The 18,168-nt window shown below is 35.0% G+C and overlaps 1 protein-coding gene across 1 annotated transcript in view; it reads left to right on the forward strand.

Annotated features, from left to right (window-relative positions):
* Nucleotides 1-18,168, forward strand: part of LOC149814247 (putative sugar phosphate/phosphate translocator At1g06470) — a 76,480-nt gene that overhangs the window by 25,439 nt on the left and 32,873 nt on the right. Inside the window, exons 7-9 of the mRNA XM_089989359.1 lie at nucleotides 15,268-15,280; nucleotides 15,394-15,578; nucleotides 15,778-15,864. Of these exons, the coding sequence (XP_089845485.1) occupies nucleotides 15,268-15,280; nucleotides 15,394-15,578; nucleotides 15,778-15,864 (285 nt within the window). The remainder of the gene's footprint in view (nucleotides 1-15,267; nucleotides 15,281-15,393; nucleotides 15,579-15,777; nucleotides 15,865-18,168) is intronic.

Consider the following 18,168-nt stretch of genomic DNA (forward strand, 5'->3'; position numbering starts at 1 on the left):
GCGCATCCCCTTTTTTGGGAAGCGCACTTCCCTTTAATGGGGGACGCGTTTCCCTTTAATGGGGGACGCGCTTCCCTTTAATGGGAAGCACGCTTCCCCCTCGCTTCCCCCACGCTTCCCCCACGCTTCCCCTGTTTTTTTCAAGTTTTTTGTATTTTTTATTTTTTATTTTTATTTTTTTCGCTTCCCCCTCGCTTCTGAGACGCTTCCTATGTCGCTTCCGAGACGCTTCCTAGGTCGCTTCCGAGACACTTCCCGAATCGCTCCTAAGTGGTTCCACGCTTCCCCGCTTCCTAAAATTTTGAAAGTGCCTCGCTTCCCGCTCCCGCTTCCCGTATCGCTTCCCGCTCCCGCTTCCTCAACTGGCAACCATGGTATTTTCTCGACGGTGAACGAAAATATTGCAATAAATTGAAGAAATTTGTTTTTTTTTTTTGGGGGGGGGATCTATGTATATTTAAAACTTGAAAATGTATGAGAAAACACAAAAAAAACATTAAAATATAAAAATGTAGATATCATGTTAATGATATTGCAACAAAAACCATGATATGTTCAAAATGTCTCATTTTTTGTGGGGGGGTTGTATTTGTTTCTGGAGATCTTGCGCTAAAATAGCGTGGCTTAAAAAATCCCGAGATATTTTTGTGAGTATGGTTAATAGATATGAAGTGCATTAGGGATTTGGGGGGTTACTAGTTAATTGGGTGACCCCACACTATTGTGTCTACTCAGTTGAGCTAAGATTGGGCTTGCTTAGGTGCAGTGTTTTTCCACTCTTTATTATCTTGTTGGGTTTGCCGTGTCACTTGCAATCTTGTTTTAATCAATTAACCAGGAGAAATGTCTAACTAGGGAATAATGTAGCCTAGGGAATTTGGATAATGTTGGTTGTGTTCATAATTTTCTTCTAAGTGGTCCCACGCTTCCCCGCTTCCTAAATTTTTGAAAGTGCTTCGCTTCCCGCTCCCGCTTCCTCGACTGGTAACTCTGGTTTATACCACAGGTTCCTAAAGATGAGATGAAAAAGCACCATTGATACATCATAGAGATAGTTAATGAAGGTGTTTGGGGATGATTACCATTAAAGACAGCCGAATGTTGACGGTTGCAAAATTCTCTGATATGCTATAAAGATGGCAATTTTCATTGAAGAATCTTGAAGATTTGAAGCCCCTCTTTTGCTTCTTTTCGTAATTTCAAACTTTCCGTCCTCTCCCCGTCAAGTTTGAGGGAGTGTGTTAAAAATATATATGCATCATATATATATATGTGTGTGTATGTATTTTTTCTATTTTATCCAAAATACCCAATAGGGGTATTTTGGTTTTTTTATATGTAACATAAGTTGTTTACAACTTATTTTAGGTTTTTTACTTTCTTTATTTTATTTCTTTTTTTTCCTTTTTCTCCCCTTTTTTATTGGATCATTGAGGACCTCACAAAGGGAGTCGTTGAGGAGCCTCAATGCTCTCTCTCTCTCTCTCTCTTTTGCTTTGTATATAAATGGGTGCTCCCCCTCACGTTTGTATGTAGTTCTCGTACCTCTTCTTAATAATATTGATTCATTTTTTGCCTTTTGGCATTTCCCTTTAGTGAGTTTGTTTATTTGCACTTTATGTGCTTGTGATTTCTTGTTCATTATTGGACCTTCAAGTGTTATCACTTGTTATTTGTATTTCTGCCTATTTCTTTACAACATATTTATCCCTAGGTCAAATCAGATATGTAATTACTGATGAATACACATTTAAGGAAATGTGCGAAAATACAAATACCAAGTGCTAACACTTGAAAGTCCACTGATAGACAAGAAATCACAAGCACATAAAGTGCAAATACACAAACCCACTAATGGGAAATTACAATCACATAAAGTGCAAATAGATAAACCCAAAATGGGGTAATGCTAAAAGGCAAAATAAATGATTTTATTAAGAGAATATGCGAGAACAACTACATAATATGAGGGGGTTCACCCCTTTATATACAAAGTAAAAGGGGAGAGAGATGAAGCATTGGGGCTCCCCACAAAGGAGTCTTTGGGGAGCCCCAACGACTCCCTTTGTGGGGTCCCCAATGATCCAAAAAGGAAAAATAAAAGAAATAAAAAAAATTAAAAATAAAGAAAAGAAAACCTAAAAATAAGTTGTGTTAAACCAACTTATATTACATATGAAAAGACCAAAATACCCCTATCAGGTATTTTGGATAAAATAGAAATAGAAATAGAAATAGAAATATATATAAAATGCATGTATATATATTTTTAACACGCTCCTCAAACTTTACGAGGAATGCCAGAAAGTTGGATATACGAAAGGGAGAACTCCAAATCTTCAGTCTTCAATTGAAATCGCCATCTTTTTAACATATCGAAGGACTTTGCAAATGTCAACCTTCAATTGTCTTTAATGGTGATCATCCCCAAGCACCTTCATTGACTATCTCCATGATGTATCGAAGGTACTCTTTCATCTTATCTTTAAGAACCTGTGGAACAAACTAGAGAGCTCCAAGTATACAAGAAAAAATATCTTTGCCGAATATAATTTAAAGACAAGAATATAATATTTCAAATAAGATATATTGAATGAACTTATTTTTTAAGAAACCATAATATTGATAAGAGAAAATTCGATTATTAAAGAACATATGATTCATTAAAAGAGATAAAACAATAATGCATAAAAAATATTCTACGCATTTCAATCAAGCACCATGAGAAAACATCGTTAAGAGGATCAAGCTCAAAGACAACTTGATAAACTCACTATATTCTTAAAGAAAGATATGTGCACAAAGGCACAAGAAATTACTCACAAAGGAGAAAACATGCACACATGCATAGAAAAAAATTCTTTATTGAAAGAGAGGAATCATCATAAAAGATTTAGAAAGAGCTAATTAACTTCATCCTTATAATTATGTGAACACATATATGCATCATACAATTAAAGCATTTTTAATGTACATGAAACAATAATAAAACACTAACTATTTTTATCAATAAAATGCATATAACAAGCATGAATCTAATTTAAAAAATCGAGTACTTTTAGTTATGAACCAACGTTCCTATCATAATAATACTCAAGTATTTATTTAAGGGACATACTCACAAAAACCTCAAGGGGGTACACAAGAAGACTCATAATATGAGTATGCGAAAAAGCTTTATCTATAAACATCTTTCACAAAAGATTTTGAAGTTTCAAAGAGAGATTTAAAAAGACTTATATAAGGAGAAATGAAATTTGCAAATCAATACCAATTTGTGAAAAATTACATTCTCACAAATATCAAGAAGTTATATTTTGCAAACCGCAACAATGCAATGCAAGATGCATGAAATTATTTTAATCAATTATTTAGACAACTTTTGAAAAAGATTAAAAAATTCTTTAACATTTGAATGAGTAAATTAAAACATCGGTTTAACCATCACAAGCAATCATCTCCTAGTTCTCCAAACCGCAAATATCAAGTGGATCAACGACTAGACCAAGAGCATAAACATCATGCCACTAAAGGGCCAAAGACACACACAAAGGTGTGTAAAAACACTTATTGTCTACATATAATGACACTTGAAGTGAGTGTATCAACGACTAGAATAAGAGCACAAAGACAACAATGGGCTAAAAATCACACACGAAAGTGTGAATAAATATCTCTTGACTACATATAGTGACACTCAAAATCAAGTGTATCAGTGACTAGAACAAGAGTACAAAGCCAACAATGGGCTAAAAATCACACACGATGGTGTGAATCAACATCTTTTGTCTATATATAATGACACTTAAAACAAGTGTATCAGCTACTAGAGCAAGAATACAAAGTCAACAATGGGCTAAAAATTACACACTTAGGTGTGAATAAACCTCTCTTGTCTACATATAATGACACTTAGATAAGAGGCATAAAAAAGAAAAGACAACCGAGGTAAGAAAGCTTGCAATGGAAATACATTAATGCAATCATTATCAATTTTAACCACATTTCGAAACACTATGGATTAAAAAAATAAATAGCCATCAGAGATACACGTAATTAAAAACATCCATAATAAAATCAATGGTCAAAGAACAAATGAGTGATACAATACACTCAGAGATCACATAACTGTCAGTTAGAGTCAAACTATAAGTTGACAATCTAAAATGACATAACACGAGGTGCACATAACTCACCCCAACAAACATCTCTGATTTAATAATAACAAGGCCAAGAAAATTGATGCATCATATAAAAGTTTGTGATGGACAACCCAAATGCCATAAGAAGGCAATAAATACTCACATAAATCATTTTTCAAATAAAATACCGATTTGAGAAATAAAGTTTCAAATTAACTTCAATAATGATAAACTTGGACTCATATGTTCATGTGATTATATAAGGATGTAATGAAATGGTGGTCTTCCACAAATGCATGAGAAACAAAAAATGTTTATTTGAGACACTACAAGCATAACTCATGAAAGGGTATAAATAGAAGAACACTCTAAAATAATAATATTTTATTTCATACATAAAATGCTTAAGAAGCATAGATAAAAGGGCTAACTTGATTTGATTCATAAAAAGGAACCAATTTGAACATATAAAGTTCCCAATTTAAAACTTCCAACAACTAAGATGAAATCTTAGAATGAATCATATGTCCAACTATATGTCTCATGACAATTTTTACAATTTTAATAAGCAAATAAGAATCATGCTTATTATGAACAATTCTTAAAAAGATTCATGAGTACATTAATCAAGGGGATAAGTGCACTAAGACATATTACATGCAAGGGATCCAATGACTTTTTAAAACGAAGATAAAAACAATATGATCTTGAAGAAGCTACTTAAATTTAATTCACAAGTTTACTAAGAGACAATCAATGTTATTAAGGAGAACCAAAGCATTATCATAAAAAGATTAAAGAGACTCATGTATATGTAATAATTAACGCTACAAAAGACATGCTTATCAACAAATTTAAGCATATATGCAAGTGATAGATTAAAAGCACTAAAATTTTATTGTATTTGTTTTAGATATAAACATGCATGTTTATCAAGGATGCAACATAATATTTAAATCATATGCAACAACATAATCGTAAGTTCAAAACACCTAATGTCATCACTATTTGTTATACACACAAGTTCAAGTAAGATTATACTTTGTGAAATACATCATTATCAAATTATTTTAATATATGAACATGATACATGATTATATATATATTAAAGCAACTTTCAAATTTTTTTATCATTCAGACATGATACTTATGTCTAGTTTTTCTTAACAAAATAACCAATAATGATAAGACAACAAGTTCAACGGTGATCAAAATACCATTTTAAAAATTTCAAAGCACACATTTTGTTTTTATTTTTAAATCATAAAAAAATATATATATATATAACGATAAAAAAATAAATTATATATATATATATATATATGTATAACGATAAAAAAATAAATATTTTTTCATGCGTAATGCATGAGCTAAATAACACAAGGAATACTTAGGAAATGTAAAATGCATACCGAGTAACTCCAAGGAGAAGAGAGAAAAAGAAATGTATCAAATACTTCACCTCATTCTCAAATTTTGAATGACACAGTTCCCGAAGCACCAGAAAGAATAACTTGATCACTATCGAGCTCTGAAACCATGTAAGAAAATGGGCAAAAATACAAATACCAATTGATAACACTTAAAAGTCCACTAATGGACAAGAAATCACAAACATATAAAGTGCAAATACACAAATCCACTAAGGAGAAATTACAAGCACATAAAGTGCAAATACATAAACCCACAATGGGGTAATGCCAAAAGGCAAAAGAAATAATTTTATTAAGAGAATGTGTGAGAATAACTACATAATATGAGGGAGTTCACCCCTTTATAAACAAAGCAAAAAGGGAGAGAGAGGGAGCATTGGGGCTCCCCACAAAGGAGTCGTTGGGGAGCCCCAATAGTTATATATATGATAATTGGGGACCCCAACGACTTCCTTTGTGGGGTCCTCAATGATCCAAAAGGGAAAAATAAAAGAAAAGAAAAATTAAAAAATAAAGAAAATAAAACCTAAAAATAAGTTGTGTTAAACCAACTTATATTACATGTGAAAAGACAAAAATACCCCTATCGGGTATTTTGGATAAAATAAATAAATAAATAAATATATATATATATATATATATATATATATATATATATATATATATATATATATATGCATGTTTATATATTTTTAACAATGCAAACATGATAACTCATATGTTGTTTTATATTCTTCTTGGGTTGCATAGATATAGACAAGAGTGCTAGGGTTGACACATGAACTGTCCATTCACATGAAAGTTGCAAGGTGCATATGCAATTGTATTGAGGAGAAAAGACGCAACTGTGATTGCCATCTCAATAACTGAGGGTATAGATTCAAACATATGCTTGCATATTCATCCCTAGGTCAAATCAGATATGTAATTACTGGAATAATTATTGGAGACTCAAATGATGGATACACAAACATGATAACTCGTATGCTGTTTTATATTCTTCTTGGGTTGCATAGATATAGACAAGAGTGCTAGGGTTGACATATGAACTGTCCATTCACATGAAAGCCGCAAGGTGCATATTTAATTGTATCGAGGAGAAAAGAAGCAACTTTGATTGCCATCTCAATAACTAAGGGTATAGATTGAAATGTATGATGTGGCTACATAATTAGAGCTAACTAAGAACAAACTAAAAATACAATTTTGGAAAATAAGGTATGAACAAATATATTGCCTCTAAAGTACAACAAATAATTGAGTGCACCATCTATATCCTGACCATAGTCACCACATATTATGATTGAAATCACAATTGATTGAAAATAATGCCAAAGTATGTATGGTGATAAGTGATAACATCAAATTTTTTTTGTTGTTTCTAAAATGCAGTAATTTTTGTGGGTCTTCCAAGTTTTATTGATATTATTGTAATGAAATGGACTCAATCCGATAGACATGCAGTAACACACTTGATTAAATGAACCACACCACCCTCACAAGGGTCAAAATATATTTGTTATTGCATAGAGAAACTCTTATTGCTAGGCGCGTCACTCAGTATGGAACACCCCAACGAAATTCTCATATTGCTAGGTCGTCGCCCGGAAGCGACGCATCACACCGGCGCCCGGGTGTGGTGTCAAATAGGCAAGGGTTCCCTCACTTTGTTGGACGGGTGGGGGTAAAAAAGTTAGTCCAAGACCATAAAATTAGGTTAGCCACTTGGAACATAGAGACCAAATGGGTAGGTGAGAAAGCAAAAGTGATAGAACCTTGGGGATATAAGATTTGGTATAAAGGAATAAATAGGAATAGGAATGGAGTAGGGATTGTTATGAGTCGTGAGATAATGTAGTTGAGGTCCGTAGAAAGGGTGATAGGATTTTACTTATTAAATTAGTATTAGGTACGGATATTATTAATATTATTAGTGTTTATGCACCTCAAGCAGAGTTGCCAGTCGAGGAAGCGGGAGCGGGAAACGATACGGGAAGCGGAAGCGGGAAGCGAGGCACTTTCAAAATTTTAGGAAGCGAGAAGCGTGGGACCACTTAGGAGCGAACCGGGAAGCGTCTCGGAAGCGACATAGGAAGCGTCTCGGAAGCGACATAGGAAGCGAACCGGAAGCGACCTAAGAAACTATAAATTTCTAAATTGCAAATTATAAGTTACAAAGTTCTAAACTCTAAGTCTAACCTTAAAATTAACATAATCCACTACTTTACTTCATCATGCAAGATTCAAAATAAAAGTATACCAAAAAAATATTATAAGACCATGACAAAAAAGTAACATAAAAGTTTTTAAGTTGGACTACTCCAACTACATCATCAAAAATGATATTTCTGTTTTTCGCACTGATTCAGGGGGAGAATTTATGTCCAACAAATTCAAAGACTATCTCAATTTACATTGTATTACACATCAAAGATCATGTCCACACACTCCACAACAGAATGGCCTAGCTGAACGCAAACATCGGCACATTATGGAAACTACTAGGACATTGCTAATTGCAAATCAAGTTCCAAAAAGTTTTTGGGCTGAAGCGGTCCTAACTGCCACCTACCTCATTAATAGGATGCCATCTTTCTCATTAAAGAATACAACTGCAATAGAAAAACTTGTTAATTTAACTCCAGATTAAGAGTCTTTGGATGGAAATGTTTTGTTTTCACTAACAGAAATGACAAACTCTCTCCTCGTGCAATCCCATGTGCCTTTTTAGGATATGCTGATAATAAAAAAGGCTACAGGTGTTTCGATTTTCAAAATGACAAATTTTATGTGTCAAGAAATGTATCTTTTTTGAAAAAAGAAAGCTTCTTTGAATTTGAAAAATCCAAGGATGTCACTGAATACTCGTTTTTAATTGATCCAACTTCAAAATCCAATGAATGTGATGTTGGATGTGACCTTGACAATGATCAAAGTCCTATTGTTGTTGAAAATGATGATAATGAAGAGCAAATCCATAGGGATGTTAGTCTACAATATTCAAGACGTAGAGAGCAAAATCTTCCATGTGCATTACAAAAATACTCTAAAGTCTCACCTAGAAGAACGTCTAGACTCTAGAATCTCTAAACCTCCAGAAAAATTTGTGTCTTATGAATCTTTTTCACCCACATATAGGGCCGCCATTACATTAATACAATCATATGTTGAACCATCATCCTATTCTCAAGCAAAAAATCATATAGAATGCATAGAAGTCATGAAAATAGAATTGGATGCACTAGAAAAGGCCAATACTTGGACGATACAAGATATCCCTCCGGGTAAGAAACCTATAGGTTGTAGGTGGGTATACAAAGTCAAAACCAAAAGTGATGGGACCCTGGAAAGATATAAGGCCCGTTTAGTAGTAAAAGGATATGCCCAAGAGTATGACATCGATTATGAAGAAACATTTGCTCCTGTGACCCGTATGACCACTGTTAGAACTTTAATAGCCTTGGCCTCCATTAGAACATGGCCTATCTTTCAATTAGATGTCAAAAATGCTTTCCTGAATGAGAATCTCGTTGAAGAAGTATACATGGAAGCCCCACCTGGTATTAGTATCCCTAAGGGTAAAGCTCTTCGTCTAGAAAAAGTTCTTTATGGTCTTAAACAGGCTCCAAAAGCCTGGTATGACTGATTTAGTCATGTTATGTTTGATATTGGTTTTCAACCTTGTTTAACTGACACTGCTTTGTTTGTTAAAAAATCTGATGCAGGCATCATTATTCTTCTTCTCTATGTGGACGATATGATCATCACCGGAGGCGACAAACAGGGAGTTGCAAATATCAAATCTCTTCTTAAAACTCACTTTGAAATGACTGACTTAGGTTTATTAAGATATTTTTTAGGCATTGAAGTTGCTTATTCCCCTCGGGGGTATTTGATATCTCAATCTAAATTTGCTCTTGATATCGTTTCCAGGTCTGGAATTACAGATGATAAGAAAGTAGACACTCCAGAAGTTGTCAATGTTAAAATGAAAATTAATGATGGAGAACTTCTTGATGATCCTACTCCTTATAGACAGCTTGTTGGAGCTCTTTCTTATCTTTCCATTACTAGGCCAGATATAACTCATGCGGTTCATACAGTCAGTCAGTTTCAGCATGCTCCCACCTCTGTGCACATGGGAGCGATTTTGCGTATTATTAGATACTTAAAATCCTCTCTTTCACGAGGACTCTTCTTGTCTGCTTCATCTTCATTAAATTTAATTGCATATACTGATGCTGACTGGGGAGGTGATCCCAATAATAGACACTCAACTACTGGTTTTTGTGTGTTCTTAGGTGAAACCTTAATTTCGTGGAGGTGCAAGAAGCAGCAAAAAGTCTCTTTTTCCTCCACCGAAGCTGAATACAGAGCCATGACAACCACCACTATGGAGGTTGTTTGGCTCAGAAGATTGCTAGCGGATATGGGAGCTAAAGCAACGCAAGCTTCAAAGATGTACTGTGACAACAAAAGTGCGATCTACATTGCAAGCAACCAGACATTTCATGAGCGCACTAAACACATTGAGATGGACTGTCACTATGTCAGAGAGGAATACTTACATGGAACCATTGATCTGCCATATGTTACATTAGAATATCAATTAGCAGACTTCTTCACCAAGCCTCTCGCTGCTCCTAGATTTCACTTCCTCTTAGACAAACTTTCGCTCATTGTACCGTAAGTTTGAGGGGGAGTGTTAAAATGTAAACGATAATATATATATATTATTTAATATTATTATATTTTCTTTTATTATTTTTCTTTATTTTCTTTTTTAGCATCTAGTTCAATAGAAACTAGATATTTGATCCAGTCAAGTTCCTGTTGGAACTTGATTGTGCAAATAGCTGTTGGACTGTAGTCCAACGGATATAATAAATGCTGTTGGACTATAGTCCAACAGCTATATTAAGAGATGTTGGAATTCAACGTCTCTTTTGGAGAGCTCAAAATGAGCTCTCCTCTCTCTTCAACTTTTTTGTATATATAGGGGTGAACCCCTTCAATGTAAACAAGCATGCTTCTTAAGCATTTTGTTCATGAATAAAGTATTATTTATTTTTCAAGTGTTCTTCCTTTTATACCCTTTCAAGGGTCATGCTTGTAGTGTCTCCAATAGACACTTGTTTGTGAGTTATTTGTGCATTTGTTGAAGACCACCATTTCATTACACCTTTGTGCACATCTCTTGTGAGGAATTAGTGCTTGTATGCATTTTGTCTCTTTGAAGACATTTTTACAGTTACCACACCCTTTGATTTTTAGCAGAATCTTTTTGAAACTGAGTAACTTGATCACTGTCCAAGTACTATGATGTATAAACAAGAAGTTGCTGGCCTAGGGCTAGATGAATGAGACTTGTGTTCAGGAGATGTAAGCTTCACATATGCAATAGAACTAAAGTTGTGGAGCAATGAATAACACTGGCAGCAACCTCATTATTCAAAAAAGTCAATTAAGTAGTCTAGAAAAGTTCTTTGGATGGGCTATTAATCTGATGCCTTATTACAAATTATCTGGTAGTGTAATGATCATGTGTAGGAAAATACCACAATGTTGTATAGGGAAATATGAGGAAATCACGAATCTGTGCATGCAACAAGCATTTTATCGACTGAATATGACTGATGAGGTGGCTTTTTGTATACAGAAAATCTGTTATAATCAGCTATAGGGATCTTGAAAATGCTCACACAGAGGATCTGCTGTCATCCAATTTGGTCTCCATAGATTGCATTTGCGTCATTTGATTATATTTTGAAGCATAGAAGACTAGTTAGAATGTAACGCCCCGAAATTTAACCCAATTTTTTTTTTCTTTTAAACCAACAAATGATTCAAGGGTTAAGCATTTCAGAACGATACAGGAAGGTAAAAGCAAACCACGCCATTAATATTTTTTTTTTCAATAATAATAGAATTCAAAGGGAGTTTATCACATCATCAGTCTCAAACCAAAAATTTCAATCAAAAAGCAATTAGGACCGCCAGGGAACAAATAAATCCAGCCATGGTCAGCGCCTCATCCTGCTTCGCCCCTGAACTAACCTGAGCCTGAAAATGATAAAAAATATAGGAATTAGACTACCACGTCTAAGTAGGAAAACTGTAATTATTCTTGCAAGTAAATCATGTGTCAGGTGTGATGTGGGTGTTGTGTTGGAATTTCAGTCTATACATAACAAATAGGGAATTCGATGCAATAGCAATAATAGACATATATCTAAATAGAAAGGTAGATTATGTAACAGTTTATACTTAAGCACAAAAAACATTTTTCTCAACTACAACAATTAAACAAGGTATTACGCAATCAAAACAGAACTTACGCTAACATGAATAACATCTATATAACCTCCATAATATGAATTCAATTAACTAATATGTGCACAGTTTAGGATGTTGTTTTATCATAAGCACCACATATACAGCATGATGAAAAAAAAATAAACAATTGTCTCTTTAATGACTCCAACACAGTGATACCTAACTGTTCTAGTAAATGTTTATCTTTTCTTATCCCGCGGGTACACACGGGCCAAGGCAACCATCACAGAAGAGAACGTTCGGGGGTATATTATTCAAGGTTGTTTTATTAACCCGAACATTCTAACTGTGACTGAAATCCCAAGGGAGCGGCCAGTGACCGAGAGAAACTCCCAAAGGCCAAAACCAAGACAGGATGCATCCCTAACTTGAACCAGACCACACACCTTCATTAGGTACTTAACCCGTATCGGGTAATCCAATCTGTCTTGCCCATTAGGCAGGGCACATGTCTAAAGATTGCAGCGTACACCAAGTTATGTGTGGAATCAACATCTAATATGTAACAGCTTCTATGAATGCTCAGCATAATTTATTATCATGTAGGGTCTCAATATGAAAATTTTCCACAAACATAGTAACTACCAGTATCTTCAATAGTGAACATGAGTTATCATAAGCATGCCATATCTCCCAACATAATACATAGACAAAAATAGGCTAACAGGTATTTACCTAGACAAGTTAGGGTTTACATAATGAAATAGTGTCAATCGGCCAGCATAAACGTGCTGTATTTTACAGGATGAAACCATTAGCATCTGTCCACATAAATTATGTTTTGTTTAACACAGGTTTACATAATGATTTAATCAACATAGGCTGATTATAACCTATGTTAAGTTCAGCATAACTTTACAGAATGATGTAATCAACATCCGACAAACATAAACTATGATGATTCATCATAGCTTTACAGACTAAACCATCAACATGGAGCAATAACCAGAAGATCAAGTGGGTGGTCAGAATTTACATGGACAACTTATAATCACAAGGCAACAGCTGTACCAATCGGCCAGCATAAATCAACACAAGCATGATATATGTTTCAGAATAAGAAAAATATGATCTGTTAAACAAGATTTTCATAAACCTAATTTGTATTAATCATTATCAAGATTTGATTTTTTTAGCAGTTCAACCATATGAACCAAGTGTTATTTAACATTTCAGCTCAACTAGAATACAGCCTGCACAATAACTATCTACTTAGCCATTTACTGTACCTTAAAGAATAAATAAGTATTTAATAACATGTCTTGTTACATAGGAAAACAAATAAGGAGCATATTCCATACAGCCAAATGCACAAAAACTGTTAATAATTTAGCTACCCTACAACCTATACACCAAGAAATTCGATTTAGCTTTGAGAAGAACCTCACACCAGAACTGCACAATAGTATAATATGCCATAAACCCTGAATTTACCCGGTCTCTATAAAAATAAGTGCCTAATTTAGTGAATTGTCTGCTGCCCGGGTTACACCACAACTTAATATCAGGAAAATGACAAAAAGAATCTTGCACTATCGTGTTTCATGCAACTAATTGAGTGCAATATTGTATGCAGGGATTTGGAGTTTATGAAATACATACCGGATGCTAATATAGTTACTAAGACAAGAAAGAAAAAAAAACATTCACACCACACTCCGAAAACCAACAGGTAACTAGCAACCTACCCGAATCTTGATGGACGATGCCGCAACATTTAAACACAGAATCATTCCTTAGTTCAAGATATCACTTGAACCACCTTTGGTACAACCCCCCCCCCCCCCCACACGCACCACGCTCTGTAAAAAAAATCTGAAACCCCCAAATTGTAAATTTGGGGTTTCGGTTTTGGGGTTGACAGAAAACTCCAACACTAGAGATTTTTCCCCTTGCAAATCGACTGATTTGGGTTTTGGACAACCCACACTCCACCCAAACCCATGATTAACCTAAAAAAAAACAGTCACAGGAAACCTACCATTTTTCGGCGAAGTTGTTGCGGCAGCTACGAGAGAGGAGGTCGGTTGCGTCTCCTAACACGGCTTCAACAGCAGGCCGAGCTCGGGGGAGGGGAATCCGAGGGTTAGAGAGAGAAGAGAGAGAGAATGGGACAGAGAGAGAGGGTGAAGGAAAGGTTCGGGGTCCCTCCTTTGTAGGTGGGTGGCCTCCCGAAAAGGAAGGAGCTCCTCCTCCTCCCGGCAGCTGCGGTGTGCACCCCCAACTCCCATCTCCTATGTGTTAGGGTTCGGCTGAACCCTAACACCCGATAACTCAGGGGAGAGGGTTTCCCCTCCCAAAGCTTTTTATCGGGCAACCCATATCGGGTTGCCCCCCCCTCATTAACCCCTCTCAATTTTAACAGGGGGTGGATCGGGTCCGGGTCCGAACCACGACCCGAAATGCTGGACCCAAATTTGATTTGGGTCCGGGTCGCTTAAACAACAGTGGACCCAAGGGTTGGATCCCCTTGGGTCCGAACCGAGGATTTGAAATATTTAATTCCTTAAATATTTATTTATATAATATTACTAAAATACTCTAATATCCGAAATTTTCTTTTGGGTCCAATAACGGATCCTGGCCCAAATCCACAAAATTCTTAAGTTTTAGTGTAAAATTTGTGGTTCTTACATAGAATGCCTGAAATTTCTATTGCCAATATTCAAGGGGTATGTGTTCAAACTTCAAACTACTTACAGTGAGAATGTGACGAGGGAAAAAGGGCAAGAAGGAATTACAAGAAGAAAGATTCTTGCTAATGATTGCATAGGCCCAAGCACATAAGTCTAGATGCATGACTAAAATGCTCCAAAGATCATCTTCTAACTAAATGCATGAAATGTGGGCTGGCTGGCGCTACAGACATGGTCAAAATGCCCCAAAGAACCAAATGTTTTGTTTCACCATATTGCATCTAATAGGTACGAAGGAAATGAAAATAACATATACATGCACTTTACTAGGCCATGTTTCCGTGCTTAGTTTGGATATACGTCAGACAACATTTCCTAATTCAGTGTTTCTAGTAGAAGACCCTCACAATATCAATGTGAGATACCCTAACTCATTGTCTTCTGGACCAAATTAAAATGCAGGAATTATGTGCATGTGTTCTGTATTATGTATGTCTCCTGAAGCATGTAACTTATTTTATAGCAAGTTATTTGTTATTTCTTGTTCTGTTTTTTTAACATGATAATGACAATGTCTTAGCTGGTGCTTACTTCCTGAACTTTAGCATCATTAACTACTATGTTATCATTACTTGCTTATTTACTGTATTTTATTCCTTGGCCTCTAACCTACAAAATTTTCCGCTTGTGCATTGAATCGACAAATTCCACAACTTGAAGAGGGAAGTTTATGGTAAACACTCTTTTTTATCTCTTGGATTTCTAACTCTAGAATCTCTTTAGCTTGTGTATGCATGTGTATAGCTGACATAAATGAATGGTCTTACATTTTTGTATGTTGTTCAGGATTGAAGAATCCTATCACTTTAATGAGCTATGTCACACCAGTTATGGCATTTGCTACTGCTCTACTCTCATTACTGTTTGATCCTTGGATTAACTTCAAGAAAAACTATTACTTTTCTGATTCATGGCATATTATTCGAAGTTGCTTGCTGATGATTCTTGGAGGTGGTCTAGCATTTTTTATGGCAAGTAGCTTTTGATTTCAGAATTATTTGAATTCAAGTAGGTTTTTGATTTTAGAGGGTTTCGGCAATTTTATTTTGACTTGCATGGGTATGAAGGCACATATTATGATAGAATTCATCTATAAGAATGAGTCCTGCATTTCACCTCTTTGGTACCAAGCTTTTTGCATGTTTTTAATTGAAGTTCCTTTCCTTGCAGGTTTTAACAGAGTATATTCTTGTTTCAGAAACTAGTGCAGTGACAGTCACAATTGCAGGTGTTGTCAAGGAAGCTGTTACTATCGTGGTATGATTCCAACTTTCTTCATGACATGGTTATGGAGATTATTTGGTAGTTTTGAAGGCGTCCTATTTTTACTTTTCTATGACGTTCATGTTTGTATGTGTTGTCCCCAAATATTATACCACAGATGCTTTCATGACATTATCATAATAGTACTGAAACATTGTCCTGACCTTGTTGCAAGAACTATTTATTTTCCATTTGTTTATTTTTCACTTGGTTTTCTGCTTAAGGTCTCCTTTGATGATCCTGATATTTTTTGTAAGGAAAACAAAAATTTCTGAAAATGTTTCTTCATATTCCCTTGCTGATAAATTCTTGAGAACCATCCTTATGACATATCTTTTGATTATGATGCACTTTTATTATTCAGTTTGTACAAGTGAGAGATATCTTAACACCCCTTTCCTTAAGTGGTGTGAAAGGAATAACATTGAATCTAGGTATTGTTGTCTTTGGTAGTGATACCCCTATTAAAGAAGGGGTTCTTGTCAAGTGCACTGGCTCTATTGTGGATGTTCCTCTGGGAAAGACCATGTTAGGCTGTGCAATTAATAATCTTTCAGAATCTCACATTTCATTGGCCTTAAAAGTGTCTTGCTGCAACTCCTGCAACTCCTGGATCATGAAACTCTTTGTTTTCCTCGACAAGAGAGGGCGTCCAAGCGATTTTGCTCTTTCCCTTATCTGGATCAAAGAACTATGGTCAGCTTAGTTAGTGGTGAATGTGATTCATGATATGTTTGGTTGACCGTGACTGGTCAACACAGAAATCCCATCATCAACAACTAGTTGTGAATTTTTTTTTCGGGTTAAAATTTTGGAGTGTTATAATTGGTATCAGAGCTATAAAAATCTAGATCATGGATCATGAACAAATTAAGAGAAACAATTCCAACAAAGTCGGATAGGTCGTTTTCCTTTCCTATCAGGGCAAAAAAACATACTGATATTGCAGAGATCATATCTCCCCAACCACAAGTCAGTTTGGCCCGATTTTTCTTCCCCGATCTTCAAAATTTTGTCTAGAATAACATACTAATTTTTGGTGAATTTTGAGTTCTTGGTTTGAGAGCGACAAATTTAACATTGAGTGTGGTCGGATCCCAAACAGGACAGAAACAAAAATCAGGTTTTCTTGAAATTAAGAACCAAATCAAGAAAGTCATCTAAACGAATTTGACTATATGAAAATTCAAGAAAAGTATATACATGCATACTAAACACAGTGACGAAGCATGTATCAAAGCCATATAAGTGGATCTTCTCTATTCTGAAAACAAATCCATAAATAAGAATCATGCAAACCCGTATTTCTGAAAAAAGCTTTCATAAACCCTAATTGAAAAGCTTACACAACCTTATTTACGTATTCATATTTCAGACGTGCATAAACACATTAAATGCACATAAATAATTGATAGATCATGCTAAATATATTCTTTAAATAAAACTTTTGAATGATTTATACAATACATACCAAACTTTTCCCAAAATAAGGATCAAACACCAAAAACGTTCTCCGCAGGGCATGTTTATTTAATCGAACACCATTATAGACCTTTTTATTTTGGTTTTTGCATAAACAAATTAATTCATATGCTTTCTAAATTCAATATGCTTTCTAAATTCAACATGATCCTCTCTGATTAAACCTAAGACCAAAATTATCATATTTTGCTCGTAGATCGAAATCTTGTATTATTTTTTTTAGGGTTCTTCAAAAACGTTTTTCTCAAAATCCATGTAGATCTATTAGAACACTACAAAATCATTTTAGATTCATATCATTCAGATCAAACACTGATTTAACTTGCAAGAACCATCACAAATCATGCTAGAATGTAATATCGCGTATTTTCGTACTTAGTCATTTCATGAGATTTTTAAAAATTTGGCTAAGTCTGGGAGAAAAATCGTTTGAGGCTTGATTTTTAGACTGATGTCTTTGAGTCTGGGCTTGGCCCGGGTTCCATCGACAAGGTCGTAACAATCCAATCGAAGCGAGATAAAGAGTTTTATTTTTTACCTTTAAATTCAAGCGAAATTCAGGTTATTTTTGGGTGAAATTCAGAATTTGGTAGTTGTGTAATATATCGTTGGATGCGTCTCAGAATTCTGAGCGCAACGATATTTTGTTTTTCTGAATTTGAGTTCCGGTTTGCCCGAAATTTGCGTTTTTCTGAAAATTTAGCAGTTTGTCGAAATGGATCCGGAGTTGGATCAGATTGGATCCAAGGCCTAGGATCCGATTTTTTATGGATTTGAGTTCTATTTAGGTCCTACTCAAATCTGGAGTTGATCCAG

Source organism: Nuphar pumila, chromosome 15 (genome assembly GCF_984573655.1).
Source record: "Nuphar pumila chromosome 15, dmNupPumi1.hap1.1, whole genome shotgun sequence".
In the NCBI taxonomy this organism is placed as follows: domain Eukaryota; kingdom Viridiplantae; phylum Streptophyta; class Magnoliopsida; order Nymphaeales; family Nymphaeaceae; genus Nuphar; species Nuphar pumila.